This window comes from Fusarium oxysporum, chromosome I (genome assembly GCF_013085055.1).
Source record: "Fusarium oxysporum Fo47 chromosome I, complete sequence".
Classification (NCBI taxonomy): Eukaryota; Fungi; Ascomycota; class Sordariomycetes; order Hypocreales; family Nectriaceae; genus Fusarium; species Fusarium oxysporum.
The window spans coordinates 4,131,323-4,157,955 of record NC_072840.1 but is presented as its reverse complement, the minus strand read 5'-3'; the positions used below and the strand labels follow the sequence as shown (position 1 = coordinate 4,157,955).

At 48.8% G+C, this 26,633-nt stretch overlaps 9 protein-coding genes across 9 annotated transcripts; 3 read left to right on the top strand and 6 right to left on the bottom strand.

Moving 5' to 3' along the window:
* Window positions 1-402: 402 nt before the first annotated feature.
* On the bottom strand, window positions 403-2,992 carry FOBCDRAFT_212382 (NPL4 family-domain-containing protein). The gene is made up of 4 exons (XM_031182656.3): window positions 2,661-2,992; window positions 2,482-2,606; window positions 989-2,432; window positions 403-939 (listed from the first exon to the last, which is right to left on the bottom strand). The coding sequence occupies exons 1-4, from the start codon at window positions 2,742-2,744 to the stop codon at window positions 652-654; spliced, it is 1,941 nt and encodes a 646-aa protein (XP_031043424.2). The 5' UTR covers window positions 2,745-2,992; the 3' UTR covers window positions 403-651.
* Window positions 2,993-3,144: 152 nt separating this feature from the next.
* Window positions 3,145-4,415, top strand: FOBCDRAFT_212379 (Sec63 complex subunit SEC66). The gene is made up of 3 exons (XM_031182655.3): window positions 3,145-3,497; window positions 3,550-3,845; window positions 3,903-4,415. Exons 1-3 carry the CDS (start codon window positions 3,392-3,394, stop codon window positions 4,167-4,169), a joined length of 669 nt encoding a protein of 222 aa, XP_031043423.1. The 5' UTR covers window positions 3,145-3,391; the 3' UTR covers window positions 4,170-4,415.
* On the bottom strand, window positions 4,416-5,425 carry FOBCDRAFT_212378 (uncharacterized protein). Its single transcript, XM_031182654.2, has one exon. The coding sequence runs from the start codon at window positions 5,076-5,078 to the stop codon at window positions 4,635-4,637; it is 444 nt and encodes a 147-aa protein (XP_031043422.1). The 5' UTR covers window positions 5,079-5,425; the 3' UTR covers window positions 4,416-4,634.
* A 1,210-nt stretch (window positions 5,426-6,635) lies between these two features.
* FOBCDRAFT_284158 (origin recognition complex subunit 3 N-terminus-domain-containing protein) lies at window positions 6,636-9,254 on the bottom strand. Its single transcript, XM_031182652.3, has 7 exons — window positions 9,175-9,254; window positions 8,905-9,117; window positions 8,783-8,856; window positions 8,500-8,734; window positions 8,316-8,455; window positions 7,991-8,264; window positions 6,636-7,936 (listed from the first exon to the last, which is right to left on the bottom strand). The coding sequence occupies exons 1-7, from the start codon at window positions 9,223-9,225 to the stop codon at window positions 6,818-6,820; spliced, it is 2,106 nt and encodes a 701-aa protein (XP_031043420.2). The 5' UTR covers window positions 9,226-9,254; the 3' UTR covers window positions 6,636-6,817.
* Window positions 9,255-9,999: 745 nt separating this feature from the next.
* Window positions 10,000-12,077, bottom strand: FOBCDRAFT_267636 (uncharacterized protein; the record flags this gene model as incomplete). Its single annotated transcript, XM_031182651.2, has 6 exons — window positions 10,000-10,038; window positions 10,091-10,582; window positions 10,636-10,836; window positions 10,889-11,201; window positions 11,251-11,773; window positions 11,918-12,077. 6 exons carry the CDS (start codon window positions 12,075-12,077, stop codon window positions 10,000-10,002), a joined length of 1,728 nt encoding a protein of 575 aa, XP_031043419.2.
* A 777-nt stretch (window positions 12,078-12,854) lies between these two features.
* FOBCDRAFT_174123 (Sec63 Brl domain-containing protein) lies at window positions 12,855-19,731 on the bottom strand (the record flags this gene model as incomplete). The annotated part of the gene is made up of 2 exons (XM_031182650.3): window positions 13,453-19,731; window positions 12,855-13,401 (listed from the first exon to the last, which is right to left on the bottom strand). Exons 1-2 carry the CDS (start codon window positions 19,533-19,535, stop codon window positions 12,855-12,857), a joined length of 6,630 nt encoding a protein of 2,209 aa, XP_031043418.2. The 5' UTR covers window positions 19,536-19,731.
* A 333-nt stretch (window positions 19,732-20,064) lies between these two features.
* Window positions 20,065-21,674, top strand: FOBCDRAFT_212372 (uncharacterized protein). Its single transcript, XM_031182648.3, has one exon. It carries the CDS (start codon window positions 20,116-20,118, stop codon window positions 21,664-21,666), a length of 1,551 nt encoding a protein of 516 aa, XP_031043416.2. The 5' UTR covers window positions 20,065-20,115; the 3' UTR covers window positions 21,667-21,674.
* A 47-nt stretch (window positions 21,675-21,721) lies between these two features.
* FOBCDRAFT_6273 (P-loop containing nucleoside triphosphate hydrolase protein) lies at window positions 21,722-23,179 on the bottom strand. Its single transcript, XM_031182647.3, has 4 exons — window positions 22,968-23,179; window positions 22,839-22,917; window positions 21,995-22,783; window positions 21,722-21,942 (listed from the first exon to the last, which is right to left on the bottom strand). The coding sequence occupies exons 1-4, from the start codon at window positions 23,081-23,083 to the stop codon at window positions 21,778-21,780; spliced, it is 1,149 nt and encodes a 382-aa protein (XP_031043415.2). The 5' UTR covers window positions 23,084-23,179; the 3' UTR covers window positions 21,722-21,777.
* Window positions 23,180-24,244: 1,065 nt separating this feature from the next.
* FOBCDRAFT_284140 (ubiquitin-conjugating enzyme/RWD-like protein) lies at window positions 24,245-26,525 on the top strand. The gene is made up of 8 exons (XM_059611650.1): window positions 24,245-24,457; window positions 24,536-24,569; window positions 24,647-24,741; window positions 24,804-24,825; window positions 24,876-24,972; window positions 25,025-25,036; window positions 25,085-25,253; window positions 25,299-26,525. The coding sequence occupies exons 1-8, from the start codon at window positions 24,428-24,430 to the stop codon at window positions 26,265-26,267; spliced, it is 1,428 nt and encodes a 475-aa protein (XP_059463886.1). The 5' UTR covers window positions 24,245-24,427; the 3' UTR covers window positions 26,268-26,525.
* The last annotated feature ends 108 nt before the right edge of the window (window positions 26,526-26,633 follow it).

Genomic DNA, 26,633 nt, shown 5'->3' with positions numbered 1-26,633 from the left:
ATAAATCCAATGTCAATAAAGAAAAAAATTCAAAGATTATGTTATGTTGAGTACCTACTGACATTGAATCAGACAGAAATCATCTATATCTCGATCATAGCTGATATGAAATGATGCTGAGGGAACAAAACTGAAGCGAAGTTAGTAGACACAACAGTACAATCATCATAGCTTAAACAAGTCGTAGCCAAGATAATCAATCACCTTAGCTGAAATCAATTTAACAACATGATCATTATGATTTGAATAAACCGTGTTTGATATGATGATTGGGAACGATCTATCCAAGATAGCTCGCCTGAAAACGGGATCTAAGCCTGACTGTGATCAAAACCTCGCTCGATGTACTCTTGAAGCGCCAACATAATGGACATCACTCAATTATATCACGTTAAGCACATATAAACATGTACAATTCTTTTGATTCAAGCCGAGGAAGCCGCCCAATGAAAGTATTGCCTATATGCTCCGATACCTGTCCTTAACGCCGCCTCAGCTATACATGCAATATCATCTTCCACGTGAAGGAAGTTAAGAAAATATCTAGCAAGAAAACCGAATCCAGCCTCACCACTTTTTGGGTTCCACGTCTCATCTAAACCTCTATCTGACCCCTACTGTCTTCCCTTCTACCCAATACCTCTTTATTGACTAGGGTGGCGGTGGATTGGCGGACTTGGTCCAGCGCTCGTTTAGCCTGAAGGCAGCAAATCGCTTAGCAAGGGGTTCTCCCGAGTCGCGAATGGAATTTTGAAAAGAAGAGGATGAGGAGGAAGAGGGCGAGGGAGCACCGTCCTCCTCCCGCTGACGCTTGGGGATTCTCTCACCAGTCGATTGAAGGATGGCCTGGAGGGTCTGCCAACCCTCGGTAGAACGGAGCTGGAATGTATCGGCAAGATCGTGTTGGCTCGCTACACGGCAGAGTAGAGCTTCTTCGTCCTATGAAGGCTGTCAGTAGCTTTCTTATACATGTTAAAAACAAGCGCACCTTGGAGAGGACGCCCATCTGCTGAATGAAGCAGAGAAGGTGAAAGTTGGAGACCTCCTGGCCCGTGGGCTTCTGACCAGGTGATAGCTTGAGAAACTTGGACAGAGCGGAATGCTCTTGACTCTCGCCGACGTATTCTCTGTTCTCGATAGGGAAACCTTGCTGAGTGAACATAGGCTTAGGGTCCGCGGGGAAACCGTGGGTCAGTGTGACAAACAGATACTCGACGGGGAACGATGGTTTGGCGTTCTCCTGGACGTTGGCGCCGTATTCGTTGACCCTGCGGTAGAAAACTTCGGGGATATATCTTGTACGGCTGACAGAGCCGTCGTCTTCCTCCTCATCGCGTACAAGCATGACATTAGGGTCAGCTGACGGCTCAACAATGTCAGCACGAACCATTTCCACAGATTCGTTGGACATCTGGTAGGAGGAGATCGAAATCTCGCCCTGCTCATTACCGGTGATGATACATGTGACAAAATTTGAACCAAAGCTGCCCGTGTCACTCCACTTGGAAGGTTTAGGGTACTGAGCTTGCAACCTCGAAGAGAAACAAATCTCCAGGGAGGACAAGAAGTAGGAGTCGGCATGACGTTTGCAAACCACTGTGCCATCGCCGTTGCCAGCATCCAGCAGGTCAGTCCAGATTACTCCCACGGGCTCTAGGCCGCACTGCTTGGCGACCCTGTCGACCTCCTTTTGCGACTCCCAGGCGTTCATTGTGATACCATCAAGCTCATCAACCTGAGGAGGTTCATATATGGCTTCCACGACAGCTTTAACACCAAGGGGGACTTCAGTGTACTCAGTATATTTTCCGTAAAGGTAACCTAGGCGTTGCGATCCGGTCTTTCGCCAGGTGTCAATAAAGGTGTCGATAATAGCAGGCGAAGAGAACTCGACATGATCGACCATTCGGAATTGTTGAGGCTGGAGAGTAATGGCGCTGGGCTGGCACTTGGTGCAGATACCCTCAGGCCAAGGGGGATGACCAGAAGGGCACTCATGCCTGACTCGATAGTAGGGCTCAACCAGGGGAGGAATGTATGAAGCGCCTAGCTCGGGCTTGTTGGTCGCAGCATTGATCTTTCGTAGGTATGAGTGGAAGGATAGGTATTTGATCTTCTTCTCCGCGAGATATCCGGGGTTGAAAGGATCGAGTGGTTGGCAGTAGTCACACATGCCCTTGGGACCATGGCGACACATGCGATCGATGCCTCGGGGGATCTTGCCATCCTGTCGGTCTAATCGGTCGTCCAAGGCGGATTGGCGAATTACTTCCCAAGGCCTGGCGATCCTTTCGGGTTTGGGGTTGATGGGAAGGTCTTCGGTCGGTAGTACAGGTTTTCCGTTAAGCCTGGCAGATGTGTTAGAGGTTTCGGGTGCGTCACCGTTGGCATCGTCGGTATGTTGGTAGGTGAGAAAGATGAGATCGCCGTGCCTAGGAGGTTAGTTTGGTTGATCTGTGAGAGGTCATGAGCGCGACTAACTTGAGGCCAATCTGACCAACTTTGAAGTTGACGATGTCCCCTAGGCGCTTTGAGTCTCCTCCGTTCGGTGCGTTCGATAGAGCTAGAGTTTTGGGATCAACGGTCTTGGGTAGTTGATCGAGCAGCTAGAAGGCCAGAGTCAGCACAGACAGCTCGGTACGGGCTCCGAGACAACAGACCAGCTTTCCCAGATCTCCAAAGGTAGTTGTGGGCTCGACATTCAGACGGGCCATGCCATCGGGGCCGCGGAGTCGCAGCAACATGGTGAAAGATATCTAAAGAGCTGTCGCTATGATGTTCTTTGGTGGGGTCTTTCGTGCTCTCTTTGCTGCCTTTGGAGGCTGAGTATTCTCGGTTTGTAGAGAAAGAAAGGGTCTATAAAAAGAGGATAGCTGGGAGATAAGTGGGAACGAAAAAGAAGAGCCTAGAAGTTGGAGTTGAAACGCAATGAATCAACAGCATGAAGAGAGTGAAGTTGAGCGGTGGTAGGTAAGGTAGCTCTAGACTCGGTACGTATCTTACCTAAGGTGGCTCACACGAAACCATGTACCTCCGCTAACTCGAGCACAGCGTCATCTAGCGGTGCCTGCGATTGCTTATCTAATGCTCGAGTGACGTCGCACGGCAGTCAAATCCAGGGCCCATCCGCCTGGCAGCATACACACCAGCCACAATTCCAGGAGCCACTTGGTAAAGCTGAAGCGTAATCTGGCCTAAAGTTGGATCTGCGCCACACCACCACTAATTGACAGTTCCTTATTGCATTCGTGTCTGTCTGTACATTGGACTCGACTCATACAAACCAAAACCCAAGTCACGGCCGGCTCGACTTCTTTCTTTACACTCGTTTTCTTTTTAATTACAGTACGGACGATCTCGTATTTTACTTTTGCAACTTTCATCATTCATCATGCTCAACATCGATTGGAAGGGCCTTGCCCTCCCCTTTGCCTATGTTCTCGTCCTCGGCAGCGCACTCATGACATTCTCGACAATCTACCGAAAAAGAAAAGCTGGTATGCCACAGAACCAGATCGCCAAACTGAGGAATATGCTAACATACCAAAGCTGAGAGCGCCAACTTGGCTCCGTGGTTCGGCCCTCACCTCCAGCGCAATGTCTACCTGTCCCTGCTACACCTCGAGGACGGCTCCGAAAAGGGACCCAAGATTCCCGAAAGCGTTCTACGAGCTGCCCTTTTGCGTCGCGCCGTCGAAGATATCCGTCGTCTGATCCAGATCAAGTCTGCGAAGCAAGCATGTGGTTCTCTGCTGCAACGAGGCAGTGTGGGTGATGATCTGTGGCAGCGATTCCAGCGCGCCGAGAAGGAGATGGAGGAGGAGCTCAGAGATGTCGTCACAGAGGTATGATAGCCGGCGTAGTCCGACTGCAAGAGATGAACACATCATTGACAACTATAGGCCAACGCTCTCGCACCAAACTGGGGCCAGTCCATCTTCCAATCCGCCCACGAAATGACCGCCAATGCTACCATGCGCAGCTCAATCGAAGAGATCCTCGCCCAAGCCGAGTCAGAGAAGCAGTGGTGGGAGAAGCGCCGAGGACAGATCCAGTCAGAGTTCATGAAGGAGCTCGACGGCTCTGAGCAGAGCTCTTCTGCCAAGACTGCCAGCGAGGAGGATGCCGTCATGGTCGACACGCCTTCAAAGAAGAAGGGCAAGAAGTAAACAGTTGGAGATGTCTTGTGTGGGTTGCAAGAATATGGGATTGGGGTGTCTTTATAGGTATATACATGGTTCCGGACCTACCTCTTCAAATTTTGGTTGTAGTATACCACATGTCACTTTGTTGCAAGGCGCACACTCTTGGTGTGTATGGGAAGAAGGGAGGGAAATCCACACCAGCGGCGTTGAGGTTGACTTTTGAAAATAGTAGCATGGGCTTCTTCTCTATTGATATATATGTATAAGGCTCTTTCGCCTCGCCTTACTCCCTTGAAAATGCAGTGATGCACGCTGGCTAGTGGCCATGTCTAGCAATGCGACCGACCCAAGATGCAGTAACAAGAATGCAAAGAACACGCAGAAAGGACATGTAAAACTCCTCTAAATCCAATACCCCCAAAGATTGAAAGCAGACTGTCCTCCGTTATTAACCGCAGTAACACCGTATGCCTCGGATTGCTTGATGCATTAGGAAAAGTGTTTTCGCCTCCAAAGATCCTCTTCGGCTGCGAGTCTCGCCTTTCGTGCCTCTGCTAGGATCTCCTCCTCCGTCTTAAGAAGGATGGGGGATTCACAGCCCCGAAGACCGATAAACTTGCCCATCTTGCGTCGCTTCTCCTCAAGAGGCAGATCAGATCTCCAGGTGACTGGGCAGGGGTACTGATTTGTCCAAGGCGATGGCGTCCTCTGGTGGTAGAAATGTGCAAGAGACTCTAGCTGCTCATCGGTGAGGAGCCAAAAGTTGAGGACCGTGGTGGGAAAAGAAGGATGAACAGCGCCTGTGGTGAGCTGGACAAGAGGTGCAAGTGGAAGAGCCATCTGTTCCAGCTTTCGTTGAAGATTTGGGTTCTTTGCGAGTCTTCGCTGACCAAAGGCCCTGTGATGCCGTGAAGGAATCTCTCCTCGCATCATTCTGGCGGTTATTGTAAGTGGTGACGATGGTGAGCGGTTGGCTTGTAAGAAGAAGAGAATAAGAGGAGAGATTGAGTGTCTGGGGCAATGATGTATCAAGTATTTGTAGCAGTCAAGAGGTCAAAACAGCCCAATCTCTTATTCTCTGCAAGATTCACTTCTGAGTAAGAATATTTCTTGGTCTATGATCAACGATCACAAGATCATACGTGATGTGATGGTGGATTGGATTGGCTTTGGCGGGGTGGCTATCGACAAGCGAAGCGAACAAGCGGTCTTCTCCGTAGAGTCCGGTGAGTGAGTGAGTAAGTAAGTAAGTAAGCAAATGAATGAATGAATGAATGAATGACAACACAGGCTCTTGTTTGAGTTTCGTAGTCAATTCCTTGATCTGCGGGAGGTCCAACTTTGGTTAATCAGAAGAACAGAGACGGACAGAAAAGCAGAGGGTGGGAGGGATATATAATAGACAAGAGGCTATGCTATGGACTTCTTTAGTTGAAACAAGACCATGACCTCTCTTTCTTTCTTAATACCAAAGCAAGATCTCTCCCCGCCCTTTGGGTCTTTGGGTCTGGGAACTAAAGCAAGACTAAGATCGCGAACAGCCAGTTGAAGGGTCTTTGTGACCGAAGCCGTTCGATTGGCCTTGTTTCTTTTGGAACAGGGCCTCACCTCCTGGGCACCTTACGCAGCGAACAGCTCAGCTCGACTTAGCAGCTAACGTTAACTAACCCACACACCCCCGAGGCGAGGAGAGGACCCAGACGAGATGCTGTTCTGGGTAAAGTCTTCTTTGACTGCCTGAAATCGACAAGCTTAGGCCTTGAACCGCTTTGAGCTCCAGGGTTTAACTCTGGGTTTGGCGTGGCCTGTGAGACATGGAAGGAAAAAAAGGTCTCCAACAAATAATAACTCGACTGCGTTAGACGCAATTGGGTTGGTCGGAGGTGCTATGTCTATGGGAACAAGAGGCACCAACAGCGGATGGAGTGGAATGTGACTTGGAGCCATTAGTTGGTCATGACTCAAAAGCAAGACAATGAGATGGGGGAATAAACAGTATCTTTACCGCTACTCTTTTCTTTTCTTTTTCTTTCTCTCTTTCTTTCTCTCTATTTTGGTTCATTGTTTCATTGATTGATTGATTGATCATAAGGGCAATCAATCCCTTGAGTGTTAACCTGGGTACGTAGATAAGGTAAGGTAGCTTGGCGAACTGAGACCTCAATATAGTAGCTATAGCCGTTCACCGTTATCGTTCATTCACATGATGCTTTGTTCTATGCAGTTCCCTCCGCTCCCGGCGTCTAATCATGCCTGTCTCTACCTGCATGTCTTGGATTTTGCTGCGTTGGCTGTAACCGTGACTTGACTTTCACCCTCCACTTTCACTCCCACACTCTCTCACTCTCATACTCACTCTCACTCACAGTCTCACTCGCTCTTGGTTCCCAGCCACCTCGTGTCTTAGTTCTTCAATGTCTTAGACTGACGACACCTTTTCTCCCCTCGTCTTTTTGCGGCCTATCACTAGGTCCCTCAGTGGCCATTGGGCTCGACCTCGGTTTCGATCTCAAAACCCACCCCCAAAAAAACCTGTTTCCAGACATGGTTAATCCCGTCTCATCCCCTCAAATACAAAGGACCATCCCCATTTGGCGGTTGCAGTCTTCAATCTTCTCGCCATGTCTCTCTTTCTCAAACTTTGTCGACCAATGCAATCGCAATCCCCATACTCAGAGCCACTTCAGCTTGGCAATGTGGTCCGCTTTCTTCTTGCTTGCTTTGACGAATCCCAAAGCCCTCAGCTCAGCCAGCGCACGGTAAAACATTACCAGCGACTTGCGTTCGTCTGTCTCCTCCTCGCTTACAAGTGCTGAGAATGCAGCCCAGAGATCTGCCACGTTGATGAGGCTCCCAGTCTCTGTGTATAGGCGGTATAAGAGCGCCGTGGCCGGCAGAGTTGCCGGTGTTTCTCCATCGCCTGGCTTGCAGCATGAACACGACAAATAGTCGTGCGGCCTGGTGAGGCTGCGTTCTAGAACGGCCCGTGGTCGAGGCACGAATACATCTCGCGACGGAGCTCGAGAATCGTATAACCAGCTCTCCGACAACAAAAGAGACCTGGGTCTGACAAACTGAACATGCGTGACTAATAGCCCGGTGAGCTCGTCGATGGCCTGAGTAAGTTGCTTGTCTTCATCTGTAAGTGCAGCAGAGTCTTGACTTAATTGAACTCTTTGTGCAATCACAGTTGTGCGCATCACTTTACTCTGCCCGCTGTACTTGCTCCGTAGTGTAATCCCCTGCTCTTCTGCCTTTGATTGCAGCTCTTCCAGATTGACAAGTTGTCTTGTCAGTGCATCTCGAAATTCAAGGTCCGTTTGCTTCGTTGCTGGACCGAGAAGTAAGCCACAATCTCCTTTCTGCAAGATTGATACAACCTTGCGAAGCATGACCAGCAGCTCGCCGACGTCCATACGTCGTACCGACTCAATAGCTCTCGAGTTCTCAGTGATTGAAACGCCCTCGTCCAAAGCTTCCGCATATGCTCTTGAGAACTCAATGTCTTGCGATTCTGTTTCTCCAAGAATAAGAAGTGACCGCAAAAAATCCTCAACAGATTCTTGACGACGGGCTAGACTATCTTGAACTCGCGTAACGAGAAACTCGTCGTTCTCAAGCAAACCTTTGGCGTATTGCACATTATCCAAGATGCCAGATTCTACTGCCTGCTCAACATTTTCCCTGAAAGAATCAGTATGCCGAATGGCCTCGATATGCTCGGCTTGCAACGATGCGGTATGCTCGAGAACGCTGAGTGGATTCGCATAGAAATGACACATATAAGCGTACTATTATTTGTTAGCTACCATCAAACTCATTTATATTATCTGTTCGAAGCTGACCTTCAATGACATAGTGAATGTTTGAATACCTGAAACCTGGTCATGCTGACGATCAAGCAGGCTGCGGATGAGCGATGCTCCCAGTACTACAGGAGCATCAGATGTTGCTACCGCTGTTTTGAAGACTGTCTCGAGAATGGTCGAGGTCTGAATCACATCAAACTGCGCTCCATAAATTTGCTGACAAGAAGCCTTGAGTAGTCTGGCTTGGAGAAGCTCGACTGATGTGGCGACACCAAAGAGGAGAGTAAATGGTATACGAGGGCGCCAAGAGCTTGATTACGTGTTAGCAGCAGTGAATGAAGTGTCGGAGGCAGGGACGTACTTGAAGAGAATGATCAAATCCGATAATAAACTGCTGTCGAAACCTTCACTGTCTTGAAAGGCGACAAACACATGCTCTACATTTTGGGGTTTGATAAATGCATACAGCGCTTCAAGATCATAGTCGAGATACCTTCGTCCCTGTAGAGAATGAGTGTTGTTCTGTGAAAATGCAGATGACTCACCTCTCGACCGTCACTGACTTCAAGATCATCATCCTCATCAGTGGAGGCTTTGGCTGTGACATCTCGGATAATCTTCTTCAACGTGGCTTTCAGCGTCGATGCCTCTGATGACCGCAAGCCAACAAACTTGCTTGATGTTGTTTGCTGAAGTGTCTCCGATAATTGTTGAAAGAGCAGATCTTGTGATGCGATGTTAGGTCCTGTGATGATGAATGCTGAAGGGATTCTATCCCCACTATCCAAATATTAGAGGTTGCAGGTATATCAGGAGTACGACTCTTACGACTCTGTCACTGCGTCTTTGGCAAATTCGCTGACTTCATTGAGAGTCTCGATATTTGAAGTTTTGAGTATTCTCTAATTCATATGAGTGATACATCAGGTGAATAAGCTTCGTTCACTCACCTCGATCCGTTCATCAATCTTAGCCCAGCTTTCTTGGAACAATCTCTCCCTTAATTTGACGAACTCGGGTTTCTCAGCACCATTGAGAAGAGGAACAAAAGCTGATGAATCTTTCACTATTTCTGCAGAATCCTGGCCCTGCTTAGATCTTCTTCTCCGCTTGGCTGGCTTTTGGCGTGTCCCATCGTCTTCAGGGTCGAAGACATATGCGACCTGATGACCGAGTTAGTGAAAGCATTGCACAAGTTTCATGATTATAGTTTTAGTTACCTGATGATCCTCTTGGCTATATGTGTCCTGGTTGATAACTTCACGGGCCATGATCAACAGTTTTATGCTGCACAAGTTATTGAAGTCTTGAAGGATGAAGAAGCTCCTGAGCTTGGATCGAGGGTGAAGGTCAACGCGTTTTAGTCAGTAAATAAACATGCTCGCACTGTATTACGCACTGTACCCCAACAACCAGCAAGATCGTATCGTACATACAATCACTCAGATTTCACAAAGCAAGATGCCTAGACAATGGCTGATGTATACGATCTGTACGGGTTCCTATACTATTCATCGCAAACAAGGCACTTTATACAGAATGCTTCTAATTCTTTGTCCCATTCATCATCTGTATGCTATTGCTCGCCAAATCCTCATTCTCATATGCCTCCTCTCGAAGGTCATCATCTCATTCTTTGAGCTTGCTTCGCTTCGTTTGCCACCCATCCCATATGCCGTCTTGACATCCATACCATGCTCGCCTCCTGTCCAAACTGGTTTACAGAAACCCACGTAAAGCGAGCCTCCTGACCCAGTATTGTTGATTTTTCCCTTTGTACAGTCCCCCCAAAAAGATGTTTCTTGCCTCCGTCACTCCTGAGATCATTATGACTCCAGAGAGTCGTGGCGCACCCCTGCCGCCAGATTTGGCAGATATTCATACAGATACCGAAAAGACGCAACGCGACGAAGTCACTTTTACCATAGTTGTTAAGAAAAGCATAAGAAAAAAGTAGAAAATCGGGAAAAAGGCCAGTGTTTGTGGACCATAACCGTGACGCCATGAAACAAATTGCTCTAAACCACCGTGAGCTGACCCGTAACTTAGGCTGCAGCTTCAACAGGCTCGGGAGGAGCGACGGTCTTGTTTTTCGGTTAGTCAAACTCATAACAATAGGGCTTATTTTCTACTTACATCGTCCTTCTTCTCTTCAGGCGCTGATGCTTGTGGTGTTTCCGCAATCTTCTCCTCCTCGGTCTCCTCGGGTTTCTCAGTCTTGGTTTCTTCCGTCTTTGTGGCCTCAGGCTTTGGCTCTTCAGTAGTCTCCTTGCCGCTATCGTCCTTCTTGTCGTCTGGCTTGGCTTCCGACTTGCCATTGACGCCGTTGGTGGCATCAGGAGCAGGGGTGGTATTTTCAGTAGCCAGTAGCTGAGTCCACTGGTCCAGAAGAACCTTGGAACGGTCCTTGAAATGGAAGTCGTCCTCACGGGGGATCGATTCCAATTTGAGGATAGCTTTGAGAACCTTGTTGATCTTGGTCGCACGAATGATGGACACCTCAAGGTCCTTCAGATTCTCCAACATGGTGACGTATTCGGACATATGTTCCATCTCTGATTCCTGGGGTTGCTGATCTCTGGTGAGGAGACCTCGTTGAAGCTTATGACGGAGATATAACACTTCCTTCTGTAAAGGTGTCAGTAAATTGATCGGTCAAAATACAGTTGTATTTATCTCACCTCCTTGTGGTGTCTTCGCTCCTCGGGTGTCATCTTGGCCTTCTTGGTGGTCTCAGCCTTCTTATCAGACGACTTCTTGACCTTGACTTTGGTTTTGGCAGCAGATTCCTCTTTGGCCTTAGGAGTGCCATTAGCGGCCTTAGGCGTTGATGTATTGAGCTTAATCTTAGGTTTCTTAACGGATTCAGGCCGTTGCGGTGTCTAGCAGTTTTATTAGCAAAATGAATCAGCAACAGCGTGTTGGAAGAATTACACTGGCGTCATCCTCAGCCTTGCGCTTCTTGGACTTGGACTTCTCTGAAGCATCGTCGGCGTCTTCCATCTCGACGTCTTCGTCGGCAGCTTTGGCCTTGCCCTTCTTGCTCTTCTTGGGTGTCGCAGCAGCTTGCTGCTTGGCAAGTAGTTCATCTTGGAATTGCTTAAGCACGTCCTTGTAGTGTTCGATAGAGTTGTGTTCGGCAGCGAGCGAGAATGCCTCCTTCAAATCCTTGCGCATTTTCTCGGTGATGGTCTCTCTGGCCTTTTCAGGAGTAAGCTCTGTAAGTCCAGTATTGGGTACCCAACCACTGTAGTCAGGTTAGCGATGTTCGGAAACAGTGATGAGCGGTAACTCACAATTCATTCGTGTGGAGATACATGACTGGGAAGGTTCTGTCGTTGACACGTTTGCCACCATCAGCATATGCCTCGGTATAGGAGCCATCAGGTCGCGCAGCAGCTACAGGGCGGCTATCGACCAGAGCTTGAGGCAACATCGATTCATCGCAAATGATGGCAGGCCAAGCGGGAAATCCTTTGAGCTTGACCAAGAAGTGGTCTCCAGGCTTGGCGTCTAAATGCGTGAGACGCGCCTTGGAGGCTTTCTTGCTCAGGCTCTTGCGGCTGGCACCGCCAGTCGACTTTCGTCTATTGTTCTTCGCCTTTGCTAAGGCAGACTCGGTGGCGGCGTTTTCGGTTGCTGTCTCACCATCGGCAGATGGAGCGGAGTTCTCGGCCTTGGTCTGCCCGGCCGGGGCCTCAGTCGCGTCCTTCATTTCGGTATCTGCGCCCTCTTCAGTGGGCTTTGAGTCCTCCTTTGGTGCTTCGGCCGCGTCTTTATCTTCGGCGGGTTTCTCTGAGTTTCCAACTTCTTTGGTTTCTGTTGCGCGATGTGGTCAGCATGGATCTGACAAAGGGAAGAACGCGCCTGAGCGACAGAGCACACGAGAAATCAAAGCGCGATTTCTATGGCAATGCGATCGAGTGCGCAATGAATAGCAAACGCTTCGTAATCATAACTTACCCTCAGCGGTCTTTGTATCTCCCTTGTTTGCCTCGCCATCGGCCTTTGCGGCTTCGCTTCCGATCGATGATGGCTCAGTAGGCTTCTCCGCGGCAGGAACTTCCTGCGCGCCGGGAGCAGTTGCCTCAACCTCAGGCTTCTCGTTAATCTGGTCGGCCATGGCAAGAGCGTAGATAATGTTTTCGCTTGTCACAAATCACAGGAGCCAGAAGTAGAACTCCAGCTCGCAAAAGATAGGCGAACGCGTAGCGGATGCTGTATTGCGCGTGTCAATGGAGCGCAAGGTTCGTAGAGCGATGGCAATGATATGTTGGCGATGATTTGCGCAATTGATGATGATGGGCGCCTCTTCGAGTTGTGCCGCGATGTTGGGGTTGACGAAGAAAAAACGCTGGTGTGAGTTGATGGGCTGGACTGGGCTTTGCAAGGGAAACAGAAGCACTTTCAAACGTCACCAGAGCATCGGTCACGTGATGTGTATCTGGCATTTGCGCTGCGGGCGGCGTCATCCCCAACCCCAGGCTGTCTCCCTCTCACACACGACATCAAAGGCCCAGCGCGTAGTCGACGCTGATTCGACGCCCTGGTATACAAGACCATCGGAGGGACGCGTCCGTAGTCTCTTTTCTCACCATCTTCACTGCCCAATTCCCGGCAAAAGTCACGTCGTGGGCCTAGCTCTCTCTGGACGCGTTTGGCGTTGTGAACACTAGATCTCAACACCTCGCGCCTCTTTCACTCGTGATGCATTATTAGACATACACACAGATCGGCTTGTATCCAGAAAACTCATCTCAAAAAGCACATCTCAGTCATAGTCCCGAGTTGATAGATTCGATTATTATCTCCTAAATCCGCATTCGTAGTCTTCAGTAGTGTACAACGCCATCGCTGGCAATCGCCGTGGTAATTGTAATTCGGAGTGAGCTTTGAGCTTCTACTCCTCGTCTTCGTCCTCGTCCTCGTCCTCTTCATCATCATCCACGTCCATGCCCTCGGCTGCTGTAACCGAAAACTCCCGCTCCTGGTCGACTCCAACATAACTATCACTCATTAGGAACAGCTTCAGATCATGCTCACCAGGTGATGGCACAGTGTACTCGAGGCGAACGTTCAGTTCCCGCCCGATTGTCACTCGCTTGATGGCCAAGAGGCTTTTAGTCTTCTCATCACCAACAACCAACCACCAGTTCTCCATCTTCTTGGATGGGTAGAATGGTGCGTGTACGGTAGAGTCATAATCGCCGTCCTCCTCTTCCAAATTGCGAGCAATCTTGATGTTCAGGTAGGCCGGTTCACCTGCCCTGATCTCACCCTCGTCAAGAACCTCATGTTCAAGCTCCAGGTCAGGGTACTTGTCGTTTGTGAAGTTTGCGGCCTGTGCCAATTGGTTTTGTGACAAGCCAAGTCGCTTAACAAGCTTGTTATAATCGGCATTCTCATCCGGGTTCATGGCTTCCATGAAATCAAAGATATCCTTGATTCTGCGAACAACATTAGCTGACGGTCCGACCAATTTATCACTAAGTACGTACCCAAACTCATTCGCCACCTTGACAACCTCCGGTGAGAAGTGAGGAATTTGTTTAAGAGGGCTGTCCCGATCCCACATTCCCTGAACAATCATCTGTGACATCTCCATAGCGCTCATGGCGTTGAGATGCCCCTCCGAAGACAGAATGTCGACCATGGCACTAAGAAGGCTCAACACCCTCGACAGCAGGACCTCCTGGTCCTTTGCAAGATCAATTGGCAGCTGCATACGGGAGAAGTGAGACTGGAGCAAGACGAAGGATTTGAAATGAGGGGAGTCATAAACTGGTTCAGACATCTTGACAGGCACTCGGTCGTAAATGCGTCGCAACAGACCATCCTCATGACGTCGAATCTGGATCGACTCGAACTCTGTTGCTGAAGTGACGATTTCCATAATACCTTTGAGCTTCGTGCGAGCGCTCAAAGAGAGCAGGAAAGTCTGCATCGTGATGTAGGAAATGTTATAGTATGCCGCAATCATGGCTGCGTTTTGAGGTGCCACGGATCCGTCATCCTCGTCAAACTCAATGATCTTGGATTCGCTGAGCTCACGGAGAGTCGTCTCAACCAAGTCAGACATGTAGTTGCTGAGGCCCTCATGCGTTGTGCTTGTCAAGCTATAATAACTTGGGTTGGCAAGCAGCCTTCGATAGAAGTAGGTGAAAGTAGTCCAGTTGATCGCATCGTCACCCGACTCGATCATCTTGGTGCTGATCTCTGTCACGAAGACATCGTGCAAGTAGTTGTGCAGATGCGACTCAACAGGAAGGGCCTCATTTAGGAATTTCTTGTAGTACTCGCGCTTGACTTGGGGCAGCATAAGGACGCCTCGGCCTCTACCGTCCTTGGAGGGTCTAAGAGCTTTACCGAACATGTGCAACACCTCACTGAGAGGGTAGTCAACATATCGATGCTCTCGGCCTTCAAAGTATTGTGTGCCCATAACAATAACGAGATGAGCCGTGCTGTTGAGCTCCCAGCAAACATCGCGTGAAGCAACAAGCACCTGGATAGCACCATTGTCGTAGAGATGCTTAACAATTCGCTTGTCACTCTGGCTAAGAGCCTCATGGTAGTAGCCAACACCGTGAGAGAGGGCTTCGGCGAGAGCCTCCTCGTTGATGCGTTCAAGCAGAGGCTTCATTTGCTCTACCTCAGCGTGAAGGAAACGGTCCTCATCATCGTCAGCAAAGGCTGCAGCCAACAAATCTCGGGCAGTTGCACGAGTCTGCTTGCGGCTGGGCACAAAGATCATGGCAGGCTTGTCAGGAGACATTTGTGTGATGGCCAGATACGTGGGCTTGGCCATGGCAAGCATGAGAGATGGGAAATGAGTATTTGTGAATGACTGGAGGTGAAGCTCAAGAGGGACCGGTCGAACATGTGGACTGAAGTTATAGATGTCGTGCTTCTTTGCATCGATCCATTCACCAATGTCTCGAGCGTTCGCCAGCGATACACTCAATGCGACAATTCGCAGGGGTAATTCTGTCTGTGTGCGGATGTAATGCATACGAGAGACGATCGTCTCGTACACATAACCTTGAGAACTACCAAGGAGATGGACCTCGTCAGCAATAAACAGTTCAACTGTCTGAACGTTCTTGCGTCGCTTCCATTGTCTTGATAGCACATCCCACTGAGTTGGGGTTGCCAAGATCAAGTCGCCCTTTTCCAACAGCTTGAGATCTGTTGCCGTCTCACCAGTAAGCTTCACTATCTCTTTGCCGCCATTGAGATGGCTGAGCCTCTTCTGCCAATCTTGGAGGCGAGAGTCAACGAGTTCTTGGAAGGGGGCAATATACACGGCACGACCAACATCGCCCTTTGTCCAGTGCCTTAGAAGAGCAAATTCGGCACAAACAGTCTTGCCGCTACCTGTGGGAGCTCCAATAAACACATTCGCATCAGTCTTATACAGCGAGTTGAAAGTCTGTGTTTGGATTCTGTTGAACTGCTTCCATACAGGATAGAGATCGATGTAGCTTGACACCTTGAGGGCAGAAACGGGGAGAGGCTGAAGCTCGAGAAGTTCTGTATGAGGAGGGAACTTCTCAGGCAAGATCAACTTATGGAAAGGAACAGGAAGTCTGGTCTCAGCATGCATCCATCGGTCAGAGATAACCGAAACGAAGTAGTTTGGAGGCATTGGGTCTGTGATAGGAACGGTGAAGTCGACAATGTGCTCATTTTGCTCCGATTCGGCGTATTCCTTGCGCAACAAAAAGGTGTCGTGGTAAAGTATGTCTTCTCCATCGCAGTCCTCAACAATAATCCAAAAGCTCTCTGCGGCGCCGTGGATAGAATCGTCCCACTCAAAATTGGGTGTGATGCTCAGTTCAACACGTAGCATCGATCTTGTCATAGGTTGAACTTGAGCCTGGACTTCGACTCGCGGGAACTTGTTGACCAAGCCACATACAGTACGGCCGGCTCGAGGAAGGCCAAGAAGCTCACCCATACGGGGAGGATCCAGATCAAAGTAGCTGCTCCAAGACACATCGATTTTCTCAGCCTTCTGAATAACATCCCGAGGACAAGAGGGGAACTGTCGAAGAGGTGACATTGTTGGCCACATCCGCTTCTCGGCCATCTTACAGAGGTCCAGAGCAGTCTTCGCAACGGATGCCCAGCCTTTCTTCATTGCGATCTCAAAGATAGCGCGCAAGATACGGCCAGCAGATTGCGTAACGTACACCATGTCGGCCATGAGCGCGAGACCATCGAGCTTGAGGCGCGAGATGTATGCTTGCAAGAGGACATTGATCTTGGCGTGGGGTTCCTCAATGCTCTCTTTGACGGGGATTGGGACTCGGCCCAGCAGCTTAGCCAACTCAAGCTTCTCATCCTGTCGAACAGGGATATACTTGAATTCAGCACTGAGGGCGAAGACACGGAAGAGCTCGATCGTAGTGATAGAAGGCTGGATGAGGTTGTTGTAAGTCTCCATAGAACCGAATGTGATATAATAATGCGAAGCGATACGACCAAGCTCAGTTGACTGGAGCTTTCCAGTCTTTTCATCATACTTGATGAGATTTGACTTTCGCAGAACCATGGCGGCAGAATGAATCAAATCAACTCGCTTCTGCTCAAGAGCCATATCATCTTCGTACTCTGCGCCCACCTGGTAAAGTCCAGGCGAGCGAAGCATTCTGACAAAGAGGTATGTGTAGCCCAACCACTCAACGCCCTCATCACGAGTCCTTACGTTGCCAAGAACGATTTCGGCATTCAGGTTGTCCACCAGCTTGCTGACAAACTGACTCTCAATCGGAAGCTGCTGATTCAAAAGTGAGAGATAGTATTGCATTTCACTCTGTGTCGTAATGATGATACCTTCTCCATAAGTATCGTATTGGGGTCGGCCTGCACGTCCAAGCATCTGAAGGACGTCTTGAGGGCTGAGCTCAACCCAGCTACCCTTCTCGGGGGAGTAAACCTGTGTTCCCTTGATGACAACTGTATGGGCAGGCAAGTTCACACCCCAAGCCAGTGTAGCAGTACACACCAGGACCTGGATAGCACCATGGGCAAAAAGGTTTTCGACATCTGTCCTGTCAGCTCGGCTCATACCAGCATGGTGGATGCCGAAACCATATGGCAGAATATCCTTGAGGTCTTGGTCAGTTGCCTGAGAAGACGCTTCATTGAGGACCTCACGGCTACCAGCATCGTGACGAAGGATCTGGTTGATTGTGTCTGACTCAAGAGCCTTATCGCGGATGTAGCGAGCAGTCTTGGCAGTCTCTTTTCGGGAATGCACAAAGATAAGCATCTGGTTACGGTTTGTGCCCACATGCTCGATCACCTTATTGTAGCAGACGTCGTTCATGGTCTTTAGCTGCTTGATGGCTTTACGGTCAGTGACACCAACAAACTCCTGTCGCAGAGGGCAGGGTCGGAAAGATCCGTCAAAGTGGAAGAGACCCTTCTTCGTGTCCACTCGCAAGAAGCTCGCAACATCTTTGTAGTTGGGCAGGGTGGCAGAAAGACCAATGATTCGAACTGGCTCGCCAGTTTGTTCAGTCTTGCGGATGGTTCGGCTAACAATGCTTTCCAGTACAGGGCCACGGTCGTCGTGGAGAAGGTGGATTTCGTCGATAATGATGAGGCGCACGAGGTTGGTGTAGGTCAAGTCATTGGACTTTCTGGTGATGACGTCCCATTTCTCGGGGGTTGTGACGATGATCTGTGTCTCGGCGATTTGTTGCTTGGTAAGTTGACGATCACCTGTCAATTCTGCGACTCGAATACCATACGGCTCGAGCCTACCACCCAGATTGCCAACCTGTTCTTGAACTAGAGCCTTCAAAGGAGCGATACAGACGATCTTAAAGGCGTCTAGATCGATATCGCCGGTCTCAGGGTTGCGATGCTTTCCAATTTCCCGGAGAATAGCGAGCATACCAACATTGGTTTTTCCACTACCAGTAGGAGCACAAACAAGCATGTTTCCATCATCATCGAATGCTGAAGGATAGCACTTGGACTGGATCTTGTTCAAGGACTGATTTTTACTGAAGGGGTTTCGTGACCACTCTGGCATATCAGAAATGGGTATCAAGACATCGCCGGGCTCATTGCGTTTCTTAGGAGTAGGGATGTGAATTTCTTCATAGCCCTTGAATGTCCTCTTGGTTGAGCCTTCTGGTAGCCGGACCTTGGGGTTTGTCATAAGGTGATTTCCTTGATCGAAGACCAGATTATCGAGGTTGATGAGCTTTCGAGGCTGAAGCCCGCCGACAAGTTGGCCCTCGGCACGTTCAGCCTTGGGTCCATCCGCGGTAAAGGAAGCTGGGACATCAATGTCCATCTTGATGTCAATCTTGCCCTTCTTACCCTCGGCAGTGTCTTTACCCTTGAGTTCGTTGAGTATCCATTGAAGACCCTCTGAGACCATTTCACGCTCAACGTCAGCGCGCTCTTCGGGAGTCTGTGTTCGTGCTAATTTTGTAAGCCAGAAAACCTTCTCCCTGTTCTCAACAAGCTTCTGAACCAACTCATGGTGCTCGTAGTCGAACAACTCCATGAGATCGTTCTCAACATCACGTAAGGACTTTTCCTCGCCATCCTCACCAGGTTCTCCTGACAGGATCTTCAGAGCCTCCTTTGTTTTGTCGCTTTGCTCATGAGCGTCGGGGTATAGTGTGCCGATTTGCCGTTGTAACCAAAATGTGTCGATGTCTCGGGCTGGTATGCTATGCTTGTCTTTCTCGTCTTGTTTGCCACCTGAAGGCGCCGAGTCGAGAATCATCTCATCCCCAACGTCAGCAACAGCATCTTCTTCCTTGCCTTCAGCACTCTGTTCCTTCTCTTCCTCTTCCTCTTCCTCTTCGTCCTCTGAAGATTCGTCACGGACTTCATGAACAAGGCCCCCCTCGTCATCCTCTTCGTCTTCATCGAACGCGACCGCGACACCCTGGCGCTCATCTATTTCAGCATCCTCACCATCGGCGCCACCCATCGCAACGTCCTCATCGTCGTCCTGGGCGTCGTAATCTGTGATCTTCTTGCCGAGGTTCACCAACTCATTAAATTCCTTGGGGTTTAGTGTCACACCCAAGATGTCGTCGATTTCCCTCTTTTTATCCAGATCTTTCAAATCATCATCCTTCAAATATTCCAGGACGGCATCCGCTGCGCTACGTACGACCTCGTGGGGTACGTCGCCCAGAGTTTTGGCTACCGAGGTAATGATGAGATCGAAAGTCTGTCGCGTCGCTGCGGTTCGTGGTCGGTATGTGATGCCTTCCACCAAAAGATCGTTGGCGCCGAGGATACCTGTCGATTGAGGCGCCTCTGCCTTTCGTCTGCGCTGTTCTCGTGCCAGAATATCTTCGCCTTCTCTTAGACTGCCTCGCTCGATTTCGGGGAGTCCAGGCTGTTTCTTCGGTTTTGGAGCGTCGTCGCGTGCAACTCTAGCACCCATATCTCGAATACTCAAGCGACCGGCCAGCGACTCTGGATCACCAGTAGCCTCGTCGGTTCGTCTTGTAACAAATCGACGATCGGCCTGGAGAACCAGGTTCGACATGGCCGAGTACTTGTACTGCGACACATCTCGATTTGCGTCGGACATGATGGCTAGATTATTATGTTGTAATTGATAGAGAACGTCGATGTTCTCGACAAAGCCTGGGGCGCTTGGCACTTAAATAACCATGAGTTTGCCACCGACGCGACTAAATCAGATATATAGCCGTTGCCTGAGTATGTTGTATTCTGCGATTGATGCGCAGTCGTTTTGAAAAGATTTGTAGTTGTCTCAAGGTTTGGAAGTTCAAGTCGCGATCGTAAATTTCGGATCTCAGCCTAGCAGGCTACTGCACTAGGCCAGGTTCGGATAAGAGCTTGTGTGGCGCAAATGCATATGGGGCCAGAGCTCAGGTCATAATTTTGCTTCTCAATAGATTTGAGTGTTTACAAGACTACGAAGAGAATGAGTTCGGGGTATAGACTCAGATTGTAATGTAAAGAAGTAATACAAGATTATTAATTCATTGCGTAGTCACTGGGGTGCTGGTTCAGGGGGGCACTAGCCACACTTCAGTACTGTCTAAGCTGCCCATGGACTAACATATTTCGTCTATTTACTTTCACCGAGACCAGAGCAACAAACCTAGGCCAGGGATTTCTTCACCGACAAACCATGATTCACAATGGCAAATCCTTCTGAAACCGCTGAGACATTTCAGAAGACACTTGATCCATATATCAAGCCACGGGAACAAGTGAACTACATTCGGCGAGTTTTGGCTCTTCATCTCGGAACATGTTCTCATGATGGCCCAGTCAAACAGCCTGTGTCTTTGGCAGATCCAACACGCGACGTAACTCTGGATTCAAGTTCGAAGGGAATCTACAGGGAGTACATTGAGGCTCTAAAGGCAAATGTTGATGCGCGTCGAAATTACGAAGATGTCGCCCAATCTAATCTTCCGTCCTCGTCATTAGCCAAACAGCTCTCATCCAGCAATGAGCTACTAGAAGAGCAGGTCTCACTTCTAAAGCTCCAGGCGAAACAAGCGCGACTTACAGCCGTCCAAAATCACCTGGACTCACTCATGCAAAAGCCAGCCGCTGCTCCTGAATATCTAGACCCTGAAGATGTTTTTCATGATGCTACCAGTCTACCGAGTGTCCCAAAAGAGGTGGTGAACAGTCTTATCGCACAACAGAGCGTGAAGAAGACGGACTTAACAGAACAAGTGGCACAGCTTGAAAAGACGGTCTTGAGGGCTAAACTCCTTCTGCGACGAGAGGAGCAGTTACTTCGAGAAACGAGAGCAAATGCTCAGAGCATACCAGATGTTATCAGCAATGGCATCAGACTACATGCTCTTAACACAACAAGGAATGAGCTTATCAATTGGATTGAGACAGAGTTGAGCAAGGCATCAGGGGATGAGGATGGGGATGAGGACGGTTCCAAGAGCCATAGCCAATCAACAGCGGACCAAGCGACGATAAACAACCATCTCAACATCATCAAAGAAAAGTACGCCAATTATCTTGCAACGAGGCGGTCCCTCCTCGCTTCTGCTGGTGAACGATTCGAGTCATCACCTGTCCCTGTTCTGGCACCCTCCTCCACCAAGCAACAAATTGAGGAACCAGAACCTGCATCAAGTACCTATCTCCTGACACCATACATCGAGACTCTCCTTGCCCTTTCCAAAAAGCAGAGGGCCATGATAACACAAAAAGCACATGTTAATACGACACTCGGGAAAGAAATCAAGGATAACTGTCAGTCACTCAGTCATTTGGAAGAAGAAAGTCAACTGCTTCCATCTCATTCGGTGGCACCAACGTCTCGGAGGAGGTCTGGACTGGGAGAGTTCCTTGCTTCGGATGAACGCTCAGGTCTGACAGGCAAGGTCCAACCTTGGGTTCTCGCTGCAGATTCGGCCAAGATCACTACCCTAGAAAATGTGGCAGAGCAGATTGAAGGTGGACAGCTTGCGTTGGAAAACTCGATGCAGACTCTACAAGAAATTGACCAGCTTTTGGGTCAGGACGAGGCGGCTGAGGAGGAAGAAACACAGGCCGATACAACGGAGGATGACGTTTGGCTTGAGGCAGATGCCAAATCCCCAAGCAAGGCGAGAAGGCATACAGAGAAGAGAATCACAGAGCCGAGAGATGCGTGGTCTAGTCTGCAAGGTAACCTCGGATTAATTGGTCAGGGAGACACAGCACAGGATTAGAATAACAACGACAAGTACAATAGATGTCTGGTGATATCGAGCCAGTTTAAAACGCCAACCCATTTCTAACCATGACTCCGTCCCTCGTCTCTTGATGCAGCACACTAGAACTCACTTCTTCGACATAATATTTGATATCCTCACTGACAGATCGAGAATAGAGAGATGCTCATCTGCTCCATCTACTAGTCGCTTGTCAACTTCTGAGAAAACCAACACGATCTTGTTCTTCTGTGCATCGGGTATCGTCTCGTCATAGGTCAAGGCTTGGTAGAGCTATCGCAGGGGTTATTAGCAGCAGTTCAGTGATATGAAGGATAAGACTTACTTGGTTGACCACTTGACCTGCGCTCCAGCCATCTGCAACTAGCTTCTCAACAACATCCGAAATGATCTGGTAGGAGGGTCCTGACCTCTTCGGACGTATTGCTTTGACGAGATCATCGATGGTCGTGTCCGGAATGACACCAGCAATATCCTCAACAATCTTGACTGTGACCGCCTTCTTGTCCACATCCATCACCTCGTCACCCTCGGCCTCCTTGTCAGGGGCATTAGCGCTAACGAGCCGAGCAGCACTTTGCAAGAAGGTAATGGCTTTTCGAAGATCACCCTCGCTGCACTTGATGAGTGCATCAACAGCACCATCCTCAAGTGCTACGCCCTCCTTCTCTGCAATCTCCTTCAGTCGCCTCTTTGCATTGCTCTGATCGAGACTCTTGAATCGAAATTTGCTGCATCGGCTTGCAAGCGGATCGATAATTCGAGTCACATAGTTGCAAATGAGACAGAATCGAGTAATCTTGCTGTATGTTTCCATGGTTCGTCGCAGCGCACTTTGGGCGTCTTGTGTCATGGAGTCGGCCTCATCGAGGATAATGATCTTGAAAGGAGGGCAAGGGTATTTGTCCTTGTAGCCGGGGGCCGGGTTGGTCAATTGCATTCGCGCAAAATTCTTGACCTTTTCTCGGACGATGGAGATACCACGCTCGTCGGAGGCATTGAGCTCGAGGACTCTCGATTTTATCATATCGGGGCCGTATAGTTCCTTGGCGAGTGCCAGAACTGTCGAAGTTTTACCTGTCCCGGGAGGCCCGTAAAACAGCATGTGAGGGAGCTGGGAAGTATTAGTATTGAAGCTTCTTGCAGTTCAGAGCAAGGGGATATTGTACGTTGGAGGACTGCAGTGTCCGTTGGAGCACATCAACGGTATGATCTTGAGCAGTAACATCGCTGAGGGTCTTTGGCCGGCTAAATGTGGTAAGTCTCGAGTAATATATTGTATTTCGAGTTTCACGTACTATTTCTCGACCCAGGGTTGTGTTCGAGCATTTGAAGGTTTATCTTGCTTCTGGTCAGCGTTACCGTTGGCTGCCGCTGCTGCCTTTCTGGCCTTGAGGTCAAAAAAGCTAGCCATCTTGATTCAATGATATGCTGGCTTGTCGGGCTGCTCGTGGCTGAGCTTGTAGGTGAAGGTGGAGGAAACCAGCGTGCGAAATGGTGATATAAAATCACCGACTTGCGTTGATGGGAGCTAAGGGAAACCAATTTACGCGTTAAGAAACGCGCAGCGCGTCACCAATGGCAACCACACCCTATTCTACGTACTCACCTAAGTACCTACTAGGCATGGATCCTAGGTACCTTAGCCTAACTGCACCCCCGCCGGGCCCACCACTTTGAGCTCCCGGGTAGCTCATAGTTTGATGTAAATGATCATTGCTGGCGTTCAGGATTTCAAGTGTGTATGTTATGCTCTATATGCATTTGCTACTTACAGTTTTGCATTTCTGATGGGCTTTTTTTTTTTTTCTTGAAAAAAATAAGTAATAACTATGTTCTTACGTGATAGCTACACACTTTGTATATATTCTCTGACTCTCATTTAGATTCTATGCAATCCACTACCCAGGTATATCACCGAACTTGACGGAAAAGAGGGAGGGGAGAAAAAATAAAGAAGAATAAAAGGAGTGATTGGATATGGAAGTTAAAGATGAATTTTCCTTCATCCCGTTGTTTGTTCAGATACGTGGCCTTGACTAGCAAATACTTTATATAACTCATGGTCAATGGTTAAATGCAGACAAGGAGTGAGATAGCTCAAGCTCGTTCCAGAAGACAACGATCTCGGGAGCGTTCTACGTCTGTTCATTTTTACAACATGACGATGATTAGGAACGCCTGTTTGGAAAACTGCAATAAATCGAATATAACTACTCATTGCATTAGTAGGTAGGTGTTGAATTGGGGTTTACTTGATGTGTATATCACAAATATCTATCCTGATGGCTGTAATACAAGGCCGTAATAGCTGAGAAGGAGGACAAAGTGAATAATAGCAACCGCATTCCCTTGATACATAACAAACATACTCACCTTTGGTCACCTACCCAGGCAAGCCGACTTTTGGTTTAGAACCAAGGTAGTAATAGGCAGGGTAAAGTTCTGTTGTCTGTTGATAGGTGGTCAAGCTGTGAAAGCTGCCTGCCCTCCCCGATGAGCTTCCCGCCTTCCCCCACTTTCCTCCTACGGTACGGTCTTAATGATACCTACTCACACAACCCACCTCAAGACTCCAACGTCTACCCTTACATTACCTTACCTTATACTTCAACTCACCTACCTACCTTGACATCCATCACCTAAAATTTCATATCGATAACCTTGCACTTGGAAGCAACTTGTCCATGTGCGTCGCGCTCTGCAGTCAGCGCTCGTTCTCAAACATCAACATTTAGACTGCAACATACGAGGCGCCATGGACCAGTCTATCATTCGCATCTCCAAGGTTGGCTGCCCCGCATTCGCTGGCATTCCCATCCCTTCGTTCACGATTCCACCTTCGAAATACTAACACTATGCCAAGGAGCTGGGTGACATCCAGAAGAACTGTGACTTGTGTATGTCGCTTTTGCCAAATGGCGTATACCACGCATTCGAAAAACGGAACTGACCACGCGATTACCTTTTATTACAGCGCTCGCCGTAGCATGTCGCGACATCGATGTTCGCAATGTAAAGGCCTTGATCATGGGTCCCCATGAGACTCCCTATGAGTTTGGGTTCTTCGAGGTATGTCATGAGCGCTGGATGTATCCTTGTCTGTGTAAAGATGGGCTGATTCAACTCGACAGTTTGCCATTCGGTTCCACAAAGGTAGAGCCTCCCCGTACCGTGACAAAGCTTAGTCTCATCCTCGATGACAGAATATCCTTCCAAATCCCCGAATGTAATCTGTATCACCACAAATGGGGGACGTTGTCGCTTCAACCCCAATGTCTACAGCAACGGGAAAGTCTGCCTGTAAGTAATTAGATGTTGCTAGTTCACTATGCTCATGCACTAACACGGTCAGATCAATTCTAGGGTATTATAATTGTGTAAAAGATTTGGGTTTCGAACTGACAATGGCTAGAACATGGCGTGGGGAGCGTGGAGAGGAGTGGTCATCTGCGCAAGGACTTGAATCAATCCTATTATCCATCCAAAGTCTCCTATCATCTAACCCCTACGAAAACGAGCCGGGATTCGAGGATGCCAACGATGAAAGCGACAAGAAAAACCAAAAGGACTATATCCAAAAGGTCTGTTGCCATATCAAATTACATGAGAACCTCTAACTCTGGTAGATTTGTCACGAGACACTACGTATCAGCGTCATCCAACGTTTGGAAGGCTATCTTGGAATGAACCCCGGTAGCACCCAGTTGCACAGTCTTCCAGGAGCGAATGAGATGGATGATGATGACATTGACGAGGCTACCGTCCCCTTCGAACCTTTTAGAGATCTGTGCAAACGCCGCTTTCTTTGGTATTACGAATCATACCTCGCTGCGATCGAAAAAGGCAAATCAGAGACCAAGCCCAACCAGCCTTTTGCAAGAATGCCGTTTGAGTCGCCAGGAAACAACTCAATGGATGGGAAATTCAATTATCCCGAGCTCGGGAGCCGCCTGCAAGCTATCAAGGCTGCCATCGACGCAGAGCCTGAGAAATGGGCCGTGGAGGGCCTAGAAGCCAAGAAGAAGGAGACAACTGTTGCTGTTAACCTTCAGCATCAGTTCGAGCAGGTTGTCGAAGGATTCAAACGAAGCGATATGCCACATGACGTTTTTCTTGAGAACGAGAACCCCTTCGTCTGGGTCATAACCTATTTCGGACGTCCTATGACCAACCTCGATGGTGGTCTGTTCAGAATCAAAATGAACTTCAGCGTTCGTTTCCCCGAAGAGCAACCTCGTGTCAAATTCGAGACCAAGATCTTTCACCACCACATCGCTGCAGACGGTACAGCATGCTACACTCCGAACCCTATGAGAAGGGAAGATGTGCGATCCCATATTGATGCCATATTTGCGATCCTTGAAGATGATGAGCCAGCCTATGACCCACGCAAAATTGTGAACCCGGAAGCGACCAAGATGTACTGGGGAGGAAGCCCAGACGACAAGAAGAAATACAACCGACGCCTTCGTCGATCCGTACAGCAGAGCATGGAGTCAGTATCTAATCAAGATGTTCTGCAGTCATTCCATGTGCAAGCTAACCGACCTTTACAGGGACTTCCCAGAGTAACTCACATGCTCCGCCAGGCTTGATACCAGGATTTAGATGAAAATATCACGGGGGCGTACTAGGTCAACATCAGGGGCATTGATCTGATTTACATGGCGTTGGGGCCTGTGGTTCATATTGAAATGACATGGTCTGAGGATTGGACCATTTCTTTACAATGCGGTTGACTTGATTTGCTGTGGCCAGGTTGTGATACATGTGGCATAATCTACACAAGGCTACTAGACATATGAGATATACCAAGTCGCCCTATTTCCTTGCCCCAGTGAAAACTTATCGATTTACTCTTGACTTTGGGTTATGAGACCCACAGACCTTCCTGTAATGAAGATGTTTCTTCAAACACAAGCACGATTAAGAGGTTAAGATATTACATACGGCTTTCCTTT